This window comes from Musa acuminata, chromosome BXJ3-8 (genome assembly GCF_036884655.1).
Source record: "Musa acuminata AAA Group cultivar baxijiao chromosome BXJ3-8, Cavendish_Baxijiao_AAA, whole genome shotgun sequence".
NCBI classification, from domain to species: Eukaryota; Viridiplantae; Streptophyta; class Magnoliopsida; order Zingiberales; family Musaceae; genus Musa; species Musa acuminata.
The window spans coordinates 41,946,049-41,957,665 of NC_088356.1; the positions used below are offsets into that span (position 1 = coordinate 41,946,049).

Sequence of the window (11,617 nt, forward strand, 5' to 3'; positions counted from 1 at the left end):
CCTATATGAACCGCATACATAATATGGCAAGTTTCCTTGAGAAGACCGCAGCTAAAAAAGATAATTCCTTCCATCTTTTCCTTCCCCTGTAACGTTTCTGCCATTATATGCACAATCACGCAACAAGACACCGACAAGGTCGTCTCGCGCAAACACATACAGATCGGAGATTGCTATGGACGACGGAGGCTTGGCTTCTCTTTGGGGCTACGATGAGGTCCGACACTGTTCATCTTTCTCTTCCGGTTGTGGTGGCTTTTTTGTTTCAATATTTTTAATCTCTTCCTTGTAAGGTGTTAATAAATTGCAAGCATAGTCTTCGTGGAGCTCTCCCCCTTCGAACTGTTTTCTCCATGGTGTGGTTCATACGAAAATATACCTATCAATCTCCTCCTCCTATAATTTCTCCTTCGACCTCGATTCTAACACCCGAACCGTGGCTTCCAAAGTCATGCTTAAAGAGGTCTTGCTCGCTGATTACAAGTCATGTGCAGGAAAGCCTACATACTAAAGAGATCAGCGAATTCGTATGCTTGTCTGCAGTGACTCGTAAAATGTCTGAAGACAACATTCATCTTGTCTCACGTATACCGAATCTTTTGCCAACAGAGCAACGAGGAGCTGAAGCATAAGCTCATCTGTGCCGCCGCCGAACGAGAGGAACTACGGATCAGTACCCGCAACGACCTGCACAAGGCCAACGAAACCATCGGGCGCTTGATGGACCTCCTCGAGGAGAGAACCCATGAAAGAGACGAGGCAAGAAGGAAGCTGCAGCTGCTGCTAAACCTGATGATACAACCCACCACGGTCCAGCTCCCTATTCTTCCTCTGCATCTGCCGCTGGATATTCCACGGATGGGTCAATCAAGAGGCTCATCTCCCGCAGACACCGTCGATTCTCCACAGCTCTCAAGCATCGACATGGGTGATCCCTGCGATGGCATGGGCATCTCACGACAGCTTAAGTATTCAGCGTACGAGGCCATGTCTTCTGCTACGGTTGACAGGCTTGCCATGAAGAGACCTCTCCCGGAGAGAGGAAGGTTTCAGCAAGCTGTCCTCGGAGCAGGTCCATTGCTTCTGAATCTTATATTTCCGGGGCCATTCCCACAATCTCAGGTTGCTTCGGCATCGGTCACAGCTCATGATTCTCCAGGGCCATTGGAATACAATCCAGAAGGCCTGATTCCTTGTCCTCTCAGCTGTCCAAGATAATGAAAACACCGATGGAGGTCGACTCGTGTAGCTCGAACACAACTATGATCTTGCCCTGTTCAAGCGAATACAACCAGTAAGATTGCGGAGGTTTGAGGATTGGCAACCGCTGTGTTTGGTTAACATGTCATCATTAGTCAGCATCGCCAACGGAGTAGAAATTAAATATATTTTTAGGTAAATAAGAAATTAAGAAATTCATTAAGAAAATTGGTTAAATAATCTTAACTCATTTCATTTATAATACAAAATTACTAATTAATTGTTTTTTAAAATATAAATTTAACTATAGTTTGGGATAAGGCCAGAGGGTGACGTGGCACCGCTGCAGTCACCCGCCACGTTGCCTTGGAAGCCCATCTCTCGTGAGCTATCCGACGGAGGACTCTTCTGCTTCCGCGCCCTTCTCTTCGAGCCTTTGCTCTCGTCGCTACCGCAATGGCAGCATCACATGGCTGGCTCACCTCTCTGCCCAACCAAGTGCGCCACCGCCATCTCGTAGCTTCCCCTTCTCTGACCTGACAGCTTTGAAGCCTGCTAACTCGTGCGTTCTCTTTGCTGCTTCCCGTAGTTGGCTGTCGCAAGCTCTGTCGTCAACCATCGATCCGCTGCGGCTGCTTCGTTCGTCGTCAGGGCGAGCTCGACGGATGCATCACTTACGGAGAAGGGTATGTGAGAGGGTTTAGTGTTTAGGTGGTAAGTACTGTCGAAGAGAGTTCTATGAATCGGAGGATGCCTATTTCTCTGTTTGCTGCTGTGCTAATTTAATTCCATGGAATAATGGACTCTATGTTGCTTCACTGAATGAAGTATGCTTTCCTAGCTTTACATTCTCTGTTTACTGTAGTACGTGTAATCTTTTGCTCCTCTCTCCAAAGGATTGGAAGACGATGATGAACATATGTTGCAATGTGATCAGATTGTGTCAAACCATGTCAATGATTAGGAATGCATCATAAGTTTCTTTTGTTGTACTTCATTGATTTCTATTAGATCCAACAATTCCTGAGAATTATTCAACCATCATTATATTTCTGCATCTCAAACATCGTTCTCTTGATTTCTCCATCAGATTGTTTAAGGAGAAGGCAGGTTTTAGTTGGACTCAGTTCCTTGACCGCTGCTTTGTCCTGGGCAAATTTTGCAAGTGCTGAAGGTATCATCATTTGGTTCTTTCAATCTCACTTGTGTTTTCCTGTTTCTTGATAATGCTGTTCCTGCCAAAAGGTGAGCATTGTGTTCCTGTACACTATTCCTACTGAAAGAATAATCTAATACAACAGGCAGAATCTCTCCCTGTCGATTCTGATTTCTCATTACTGACATGTGCAGATGTACCGGAGAATTTTCGAGCTTTCGTGGATTTTACAGATGGATATGCATACTATTATCCTTCCGATTGGAGAGTATGTCACCATGTCGATCTGCAATGTTCAAACATTTAAGTTATGGGAACAAAGAATAATGTATATGATCTCTGACTTTCACATGGTAGAAGAATACCATCTGATCATCTATTAATTTGCCTTCATGTGATAACAGGATTTTGATTACATGGGCCATGATTCAGCATTTAAAGATCGATTTGCAGCATTGCAACATGTCAGAGTCAGTTTCATTCCTACCGAAAAGAAAGATATTCGTGATTTGGGATCCATGGAGGAGGTAATGTTAGTCGGAAAGCTGCATTCAATCCAATTGCAGTCTGCATTTTTCATATGATCATGCAGAAGTAGACTGTGATTGGTAAAAGTATAATCAGCAAAATTATCCTTTCTCAATAGCTTATACGCATTCCAACTTATGTTTTTCGCTAATGTTTCATACGCTTAGCAGGTCATTTTCAACTTGGTAAAAAATATTTATGCTGCACCAAATCAGATTCCGAGCATATATGAGATGCAGGAGGTGTGTAGTTTCTCTGTTTAACCTTGGTTTACAGTGTATGCCTTTTGTATTGATGTCAACACTTGGTTGTCTTCCTGTTTTTCTTGTTTCTTTGCATCTTCAAGTGAATCACAATCGGAAAAACAAATAGAAGCATCTTCTTGGTAAACAACACAAATTGTTGCTTCTTTATGTAGCGGTCTGAGAATACTACTTAATGTGCAACATATGCAAGTGCTTATCTAAAGATCTTCATGTGGCAAAATTCAATAATGTGCTTCTAGGTCAGAATCAATGCGGTGAACTGATTCCTAAGATAGTGAATAAGTACTGACTGATGAATGTAATCCTTTGCTTCTCCATATACTGACAGTTCTTTGTATGATTCTGTGCAGCGAACTGTCGATGGAAAGAACTATTGGACATTCGAATACGAACTTGAATCCCCAGGCTTTTCCCGTACTGCCTTTGCGACAATAGCAATTGGCAATGGTACCATTCCTACCGTTTCATTTCATGTATGCCATGGTTTTAGATCTTCCAAATGTATCCTAAGACTTGCTGTTTCATTCTCATTAAACCATACATCTTATGTTCATTGTTGCATGGATAAGGATCCTAATACTGTGAATTTGGAAAGATCATCACATAGCTGCAGTTTATCGTAAAATCAACCACAATTGAGAAACAAGAATTAGTGCTTCACACTGATTGTGACATATTGATTTGCTTGAAAATGGAATTTAGTGCTGCTGCAAATGCTGAAGTGTGATTGAGGCATTACATTCTGCAAAATAAAAACACAACAAATTTACTGAAACAGCAAAATTTCAGTTACAGATACAAAAAATTATCCAGAGTGAAATTAGAGGCACAGGAAGAGAAAGAAGCTTTTCTTAACTTGTAATTTCAATCTTATGAAGGCACGATGATTGAGTGATCATGTCGTCGGAAGTTGATATATGCATTGCTGGAACAAAGTAACCCTTCAGTTCTGGAGACTAAGACAGTCAAATGATCTAGAACTCGGAAACTTTGTTTCAGATATCAAAGTGATGCTGTGATTTGGATCAATCCGAAATACTTTATAACTTTTCACTATATGTTTCCTAAAATAACTCATAAACAAAAATAACGATAATATGGACCTTGTTTCATCATTGAGCTATGCACAAGGTAATATCTCTAGTTGTATTTCTGCAAAGCATAACTACTGTTCTTGATTTCTTGGAAGGGCGGTACTACACATTAGTTGTTGGTGCAAATGAGAGGCGGTGGACTAGACTTCGGAACAAGCTCAAGGTGGTAGCAGACTCTTTCAAGATTCTTGACATATGAAACTAGAAGTGCTTGCCTGCCGAACCATGTGTCCAATGGTTGTTCAAATTGCTACAAATTTCTTTCATCTTGTGATTATTTTTCACTGTTCAGAGCAACATATTATGGACTTTTTATCCAATTTCTTTCCTATTTGAAATTAGAGTGTCAGTTTCTTTAGCAGTCTCACTCTCATGGTCTCAGCTTTCCAATTAACACATAGTTATGTCCTTTCAAGAAACAAAATGAATCAATATCTTCATTTTTTTCTGTTGTCATTTGAGGAAGTACAAATGAATCTTGACGTATCAGCCCTGTTGATTTTTGTCATCAATCAAGTGAAGTTAGAAATGAAATGCTGCGAGTGTGCCGACAATGTTGTTTCAGAAAACAAGACGTAAATTCTTGTTTCCGCAGCCACAAATACTCTTCTATGATTTCATTTTGTTTGAGAGTGAGTCTCTCAAACTCACTCAATTTGCCCCACTGGGTTATGTTGCCAATAGCATAGCCTCATTCAGAAAAGCATTGGAAGCAGTAGTTTTTAGCTCAATGAGATCTTTCTTGTCAGATCATAAACCAATACCATAGAGAAATTAATGTAGATATATCTTTCATATGAAAAATTCAGTTGATTAACAAAGGAGTTATTAGGGGATTGGTACAAATTAGTTGACCTACAAAGTTGAGATTTTACTTATATGATTGATCATAACACCAGACAAAAATATGATCACACTATTGGCCAATCTTTTCCAGGGAGAGCTAGAAAGGATTATGTGCATTCCAAGTGAAATTTAAGCATGCTAAATGCAAAGTAGTCCATGTAGAATAATCCATTCATATCTTAAAATTCAATACCATAATATATTGTATTCCTAACAATATATCTATTTAAATTTACAAGAAAATAATCATCTGATGTGCAGTAGATAATTTATTCAATTGGAGAAAAATCAAAGAACAACTCTGCATGCGATTAAGAACATTGCGGCACAGAGAAATTCTTACTGCATCTTTCATGCATGCTAAGCAATTCACCAAAAATAAATTAGTTAATAATAATAATAATAATAATAATAATAATAATAATAATAATAAATAATAATAATAATAATAATAATAATAATAATAATAATAATAATAATAATAATACATTGAACTTTTTTTTACTATCGACTCGAATTCTTGATTTGACTGCATTTTGGATCTCATAAACATAGTAGTATTAAGGTTAATTTTAAAGGACAGTGGTTCCAAAATCCAACCTATCCATTTCATATGAAGACTATGCCAACAAATAGAACAGAAACTTTCTTGGATTTAGATTAACTGAAACTATTAGACATCCACATCGGAAACCACTGCTGATCGACCTTCTCTTTCAAGGCTGTACAATTTGATTTGCACTACCACAACTCTGGTTTGATTAAGGCTTTACTGTCAACCAATTCTACTCTGTGGCACATGTGAGGCCTTGTGGGATCCAAGTGGATGCCACATAAGATGATAGTATCAGACCAAGTTAAGATAATTTATACTCAAATTATTCATCTATATATATATATATATATATATATATATAATTTTCTATTTATTTCTTTCCAAAATAAATAACTCCTTTCAGGAGATGTGATATCGTAGATACATGTATCTAAAGAAAATTACTTTTATGAAATAAGAAAAAATGGAATCAGGTGGGCTTCTCCTCATCTGTTTTTATCTTTGCTATGGTCAAAATAAGACTTCTCCTCACATAATTAATTATTTTTATTATATTTTTTAATATTCGTGCTCACATGTAATTGTTGCGGTCGGGAAACGCGCTTTGAGTCGACCAAATTCTCTCTTAGCAAAAGAAGCCGAAGCTCGATGACTTGGCCGACGTCGCGAAACGCGCTTTGGTGGGGCAAATCCTTTCCCCTCGCAAGAAGACGAAGCTAAAACACTTGGCTGAAGATCGGGAAACGCGATTTGGTGGAGCAAATTCTTTCCCCTGGAAATAAGAACTCAAAGACGAGGTCCGGAAACGCGCTTTGGTCGAGTAGATCCTTCCCCTTTGCAACAAAGACGAAGAAAGCCAAAAGAGTTCGGGAAACGCGCTTTGGTCGAGTAGATCCTTCCCCTTTGCAACAAAGACGAAGAAAGCCAAAAGAGTTCGGGAAACGCGCTTTGGTCGAGTAGATCCTTCCCCTTTGCAACAAAGACGAAGAAAGCCAAAAGAGTTCGGGAAACGCGCTTTCGTCGAGTAGATCCTTCCCCTTTGCAACAAAGATGAAGAAAGCCAAAAGAGTTCGGGAAACGCGCTTTGGTCGAGTAGATCCTTCCCCTTTGCAACAAAGACGAAGAAAGCCAAAAGAGTTCGGGAAACGCGCTTTGGTTGAGCAAACCCCCTTCCCTTTGGAAGAAGACGAAACGCAAAGACTTGGGTCTGCCCAATCTCTCTCTCGTGTTCAGAGTCGTTCATTTGAAGTATTTGAAGCTTTCAACACGGGATCGAGGCATCTTCCGCGTCCGGTATCACCCTCAACGTTCCCTTCGCCACCCTTTTCCTTGTCCTCTTCCCTTCTTCTCTCTCTCTCTCTAGGCCGGCGATCTCTCCATCTCTCTTCTCCTCGGATCCCGAGAACTTATTGCCTTGGGCTAAACTCTGTAGGCGAAGGCAAAGAAGAAGGAAAGATGCCTAATTGGGAGCTCAAGAACTGCTGCGACCACGACCAGGTTGCCTTCATCGTCACCATCGGCGTCTTCACCTTCGTCATCCTCGCCGTGAGTTCGTTCTTCGCGACCATGTTTTCCTTTTGCTTCTCCCTGGTCCTTCGAAAAGCAATTCCTTTTCTCCCCGTTAAAAGTAGGAATCGAGTAAAGTTTGTAGCTTCGGTGGTATATTCCGTGGTTTGACGAGCATTCGTCTTGAGTCTGGGCTTGGCCGGACCATGCTGGTTTGCTGCCCTCTGATCTCTTGCTGTCTCTGCTTTTGGTGTCTTGTAGCTGTGGAGGACGGTGCTGCTCACACCTTTCAAGCTCATCACGGTGTTCCTACACGAGACGAGTCATGCCCTCGCCTGCAAGTTAACATGCGGTGATGTAAGCAATTCTGATACGGAGATGAAACAAATGTTTCTAAGCATAACATACGGCTTGTAAATGCATATGAAGTTTTATTCTTATTAAGTTAGATCTATGTTAACTTTTGGCTATTCTTGACTAAAAATTGTAACATTTAACTTGGGAGTGTTTCAATGGATGATTAATCATGGTTGTTCAGCTTCAAGACCTGCTACCAAAATCAAAACACAATTTCTATTGTTTTTTTCGGTATTCTTTGACTGTTTAATACTATATCGAACACCAGTTTTAATGCATAAGATTAGGTTGTTGTTATTCATGATTGATGATTGATTAAGAAGCTACTAAGGTTGTATTATGGTTTAACAAAAATCTGATGTCTACTGGAGGAGTGAAGTATTCACAATTAATATGTTTCCCGCAGGTTGAGGGCATACAAGTGCATGCAAACGAGGGTGGAGTCACACAAACTCGTGGTGGCATCTATTGGATCATTTTGCCAGCTGGATGTAATGAGATTTTTCTTCCTTTGAACTGATCAGTTGCAACCCGATCATTTGAACCAATGATTTAAATCTAATAACTCAGACATGCTTCAATATCGTAGTTGGTTCTTATGGCCTTGTTGATTGTTGTCTTCTCTCATCGCAGATCTTGGCTCATCATTTTGGGGAATGGTCTTCATTCTTGCATCTACGAATCTTATTACGACAAGAATTGCAGCTGGTTGCTTTCTACTTGCATTGGTTGTCGTGCTATTTGTTGCCAAAAATGTAAGCAATTTATATTACTTAACGAAGAATTTTCAAAATTTTCTCGACTTGTATCATCTAGTTGTTTTATTATATGATTTAGATCAAAACGTACATTACAATTTTTGAAGCCAACAATTTTCTTGTATGCTTATATTCCTATTCTGTGTTTGTGGATCATGCAGTGGTTGCTTCGAGGACTCTGTATAGGTGTGCGCTAATAATCTGCTTGTTTGCAAGTAATCACAAGTTGAATGGTAGATCTGAATAAAATTTGCTTAAAGCTCTTTTCTTCTGTAGGTTTCATTATATTTATTGCCATTATTTGGCTTCTGCAAGAAACTACAAAAGTCCATATTCTTCGATATGTCATTCTGTTTATCGGTATGAAAACATCTACCTCAATATATCTGTTTCATATCTGCTAAGAGCTACATAGAAAATGATTGCCCATGATTCTGTGTAAATGCAGGTGTCATGAACAGCTTATTTTCAGTCTATGGTAAGATTGATTTTGGACATCATTGTATTACGAGAAAGCAAAGTAACCAACACACATAAATATAATCATTGTGTTGCAATATCTACTATCTGAGGTATTCTCTGCTACAGATATCTATGATGATTTAATATCTCGAAGAGTTCACTCAAGTGATGCCGAGAAATTTGCTGAAATCTGTCCTTGCCCTTGCAATGGTGTTGCATGGGGGGTTATTTGGTGAGATTTGATATCCATTTTCTTTTCCAGTCGTGCATATTTTCTTGGTTCACTAAATCGATGATTATTCTTGGGTTTGCTTCCAGGGGATTAATATCATTTACATTTCTTTGCGGATCCATTTACCTTGGTCTGGTTATTCTGTCTTGAGGTATATCTTATCATTTAATTGCATTTTTCTCTCCTTTCATCATTTGGTTTAATTAGATTCTCTAAATATATTAGTGTTGACTCATGAATAACTTTTGCAATTATGCTTAGACTACTAACCAGTACTTTGCAAAAGAAAACCTTGCATCCAGGTGAAAAATGAAAGGTGCATGTTCTATAAGATACTTGTTGGTGTTTCACACATAACTGATCTATCCATGAACTTCAAAATTCTTAGGCACAGAAATTAAATATGTACTCTCTTGCTTAGCCTGCAGAGGAACTTATTTTCTATCTTGGTTTGCTCTGCAATAGAATAATATAGGCATAAGAAAGAGGTGAAATGTCTTTCTTCAGAGTTTCATGTGCTATCTGCTGGGTGATCCAGCACGGACACTTTTCGTGTTTAGTATTTGTCTGTATGTGCGGGGAGCTGGTCAGAGCTGACATGTAAGTTGAATCATACTGCATCAATCTATGAATTCAACATTGTCTCAGCAACATCCCTCTCCAGTAGTACAATGAAGTTTCCACATTTTTACCAGTATTTGGCCACAGCAATATCCCTCTTTCTGTATGGTATTCTTAACGAAATAAAGACTATTCTACTCTGGGATACTGCTACTAGTCTTAATCACCTGGTTTTGAAGCATCATGATCTGCAATTTCTTGGTTTTCTTCATGAATCCATTTTAACATAATTAATCACCAGTAAGATAGACACTAGTAGTGAACGAAGATTGCTTTTATTATTTTCTTCTTTTTTCTGTTGAAACTGTTGAACAGACAATTGATTTGTCTTGATCACTACTGATAACAGTTGGTTTTGTATGCTGATTTTTCGTTTTCCAAATCGTGCAGGTTTTGTGGATTTGTGTAGATTCTGATTTGCTCAGGTTGGATTGAACACACTGTTCTTACCAGATTGAAGATTGCTTTTATTTTTCATTTTTTCTTTTAGTTCCTTTTTCAGTTGAAGCTGTCGATCTGACAATTGATTTTTCTTGATCAACTACAGATAAAAGTTGGTTTTGTATGCTGATCTTTAGTATTCCTATTTGTGCAGATTTCCTGGATTCATGTAGATTCTGATTTGCTTAGGTTGGATCAAACACATTGTTCTTATCAGATTGAAGATTGCTTTTATGTTTCACTTTTTCTTCTAGTTCTTTCTTCAGTTGAAGCTGTTGAACCGTCAATTCATTTGTCTTGATCAACTACCGATAAAAGTTGGTTTTGTATGCTGATCTTTTATTTCCAACTTGTGCAGGTTTCATCAATTCATGTCGATTGAACACATTGTTCTTATCAGATGGCCATCAAATTGGAAACAGCCTTAGATTCTTGTGGCATCATCTTTTCTGGAGCTTGGAGTCCCAGCTGCTCTGATGCATGTCCATGTTGTTGCATTGAGAAACTTGCTGATGAGTTTCTTGACAACATAGATGTTTCATTTGTGCAACACAGCAACTCATTGTTTTCAACCTCTGTACCAACATTTAACTAATCTTTCATTTGTTATATTTTTTTGGGCACTTCTTCATGTCAGTTTTCGTGTTGGATTTGACAGATTGGTGACAAATAGATATGCAAAAGATCATCTCACATTGTCCGGAAACTGTGGGGGGTGAGAATATGCTTTCAGAAACACCATAAACATATGTTTCTCAATTTTAACAATATAATCATTCAGAAAATCAAATTATAGTTTCACCTATCATTAAGCCTTATTAATGCAAGAGTGCATGCCATATGTGTTAGAACTTTCCATCATGTATATGTGCATTTTATATAGCATCATCACACTGTCTGGTTGATTCTTACCACAGTAACATATAAAAGAAAGAATTCTGATCACATGTTTCTGAGTTGAGCTCTATAAAAGATAGGGAGAGAAAAAGGGATAAAGGAAGCAGAAGGCTGCCTGCTATTCCTCCAAATCTTAAATCTAATCTTGCAAATGGTCACTTCTTAATGGAGAAAGCATCAAAATAAAGCACTAAAGTTGAAGAAGCTGCTTGCTGTAAAGTTTCTGGCAATGCAAATTTTGCAAGGGAGTAAAAAGAATCAAATCCTCTCAAGTGGGCATTGGGTGTTGGTTGGGTTATCATGAGTATTAGAAACAGGACATCTATGATCCAAAAGTATGAAACACATGTAGATGTTTAAGTCAAGCCATATATCTACATTTTACTCAACAATATACAAGGAAAAGAATGAGACAAGTAGAGGCAAGTGTTGAGAATTATTAGTAGGTCTAGTGCTGCTGTGTCCTTTGACATTTTAATCCCATCACTCTATCTCAAGTGTTGCAGCATTTTGTGCCATTGTGAAGGAATCATTGTTGCCTTTTGAGTCAGTCAGTCTCCTGCATGACTTGTTAATGCACAGTCTCAAGCAGATATGATGGACAAGTGAGTGAGTTCACTAATAGCTGTAATCATTGAGGTTCTTTTAAGATCCACTTTGTTGTTCTTTCTCTCATCAAATTGACATGCCTTTCAGA

At 38.6% G+C, this 11,617-nt stretch overlaps 3 protein-coding genes across 13 annotated transcripts; all 3 read left to right on the top strand.

Annotated features, from left to right (window-relative positions):
• The first annotated feature begins 60 nt into the window (after nt 1-60).
• Nucleotides 61-1,348, top strand: LOC135645056 (uncharacterized). The gene is made up of 2 exons (XM_065163110.1): nt 61-217; nt 610-1,348. The coding sequence occupies exons 1-2, from the start codon at nt 176-178 to the stop codon at nt 1,216-1,218; spliced, it is 651 nt and encodes a 216-aa protein (XP_065019182.1). The 5' UTR covers nt 61-175; the 3' UTR covers nt 1,219-1,348.
• Nucleotides 1,349-1,541: 193 nt separating this feature from the next.
• LOC103995439 (photosynthetic NDH subunit of lumenal location 1, chloroplastic) lies at nt 1,542-4,700 on the top strand. The gene is made up of 8 exons (XM_009416033.3): nt 1,542-1,698; nt 1,790-1,886; nt 2,291-2,374; nt 2,551-2,624; nt 2,761-2,883; nt 3,055-3,126; nt 3,501-3,597; nt 4,340-4,700. The coding sequence occupies exons 1-8, from the start codon at nt 1,657-1,659 to the stop codon at nt 4,441-4,443; spliced, it is 693 nt and encodes a 230-aa protein (XP_009414308.2). The 5' UTR covers nt 1,542-1,656; the 3' UTR covers nt 4,444-4,700.
• A 2,084-nt stretch (nt 4,701-6,784) lies between these two features.
• Nucleotides 6,785-10,646, top strand: LOC135584654 (uncharacterized). 11 transcript variants are annotated; one of them, XR_010499027.1, is made up of 12 exons: nt 6,946-7,191; nt 7,414-7,509; nt 7,916-8,000; nt 8,143-8,264; nt 8,429-8,453; nt 8,544-8,627; nt 8,716-8,745; nt 8,856-8,961; nt 9,048-9,112; nt 9,973-10,007; nt 10,130-10,212; nt 10,382-10,646. XR_010499027.1 is itself a non-coding variant. In XM_065165609.1 (11 exons), the coding sequence occupies exons 2-10, from the start codon at nt 7,102-7,104 to the stop codon at nt 9,109-9,111; spliced, it is 702 nt and encodes a 233-aa protein (XP_065021681.1). In that variant the 5' UTR covers nt 6,785-6,939; nt 7,079-7,101; the 3' UTR covers nt 9,112; nt 9,973-10,646. The 11 variants fall into 11 exon arrangements, 8 of the variants coding, with proteins under 8 accessions (XP_065021681.1, XP_065021684.1, XP_065021683.1 ...); XR_010499026.1 differs by having other exon boundaries at nt 10,178-10,212; XM_065165609.1 differs by adding an exon at nt 6,785-6,939 and having other exon boundaries at nt 7,079-7,191; nt 9,973-10,646.
• Nucleotides 10,647-11,617: the final 971 nt, after the last annotated feature.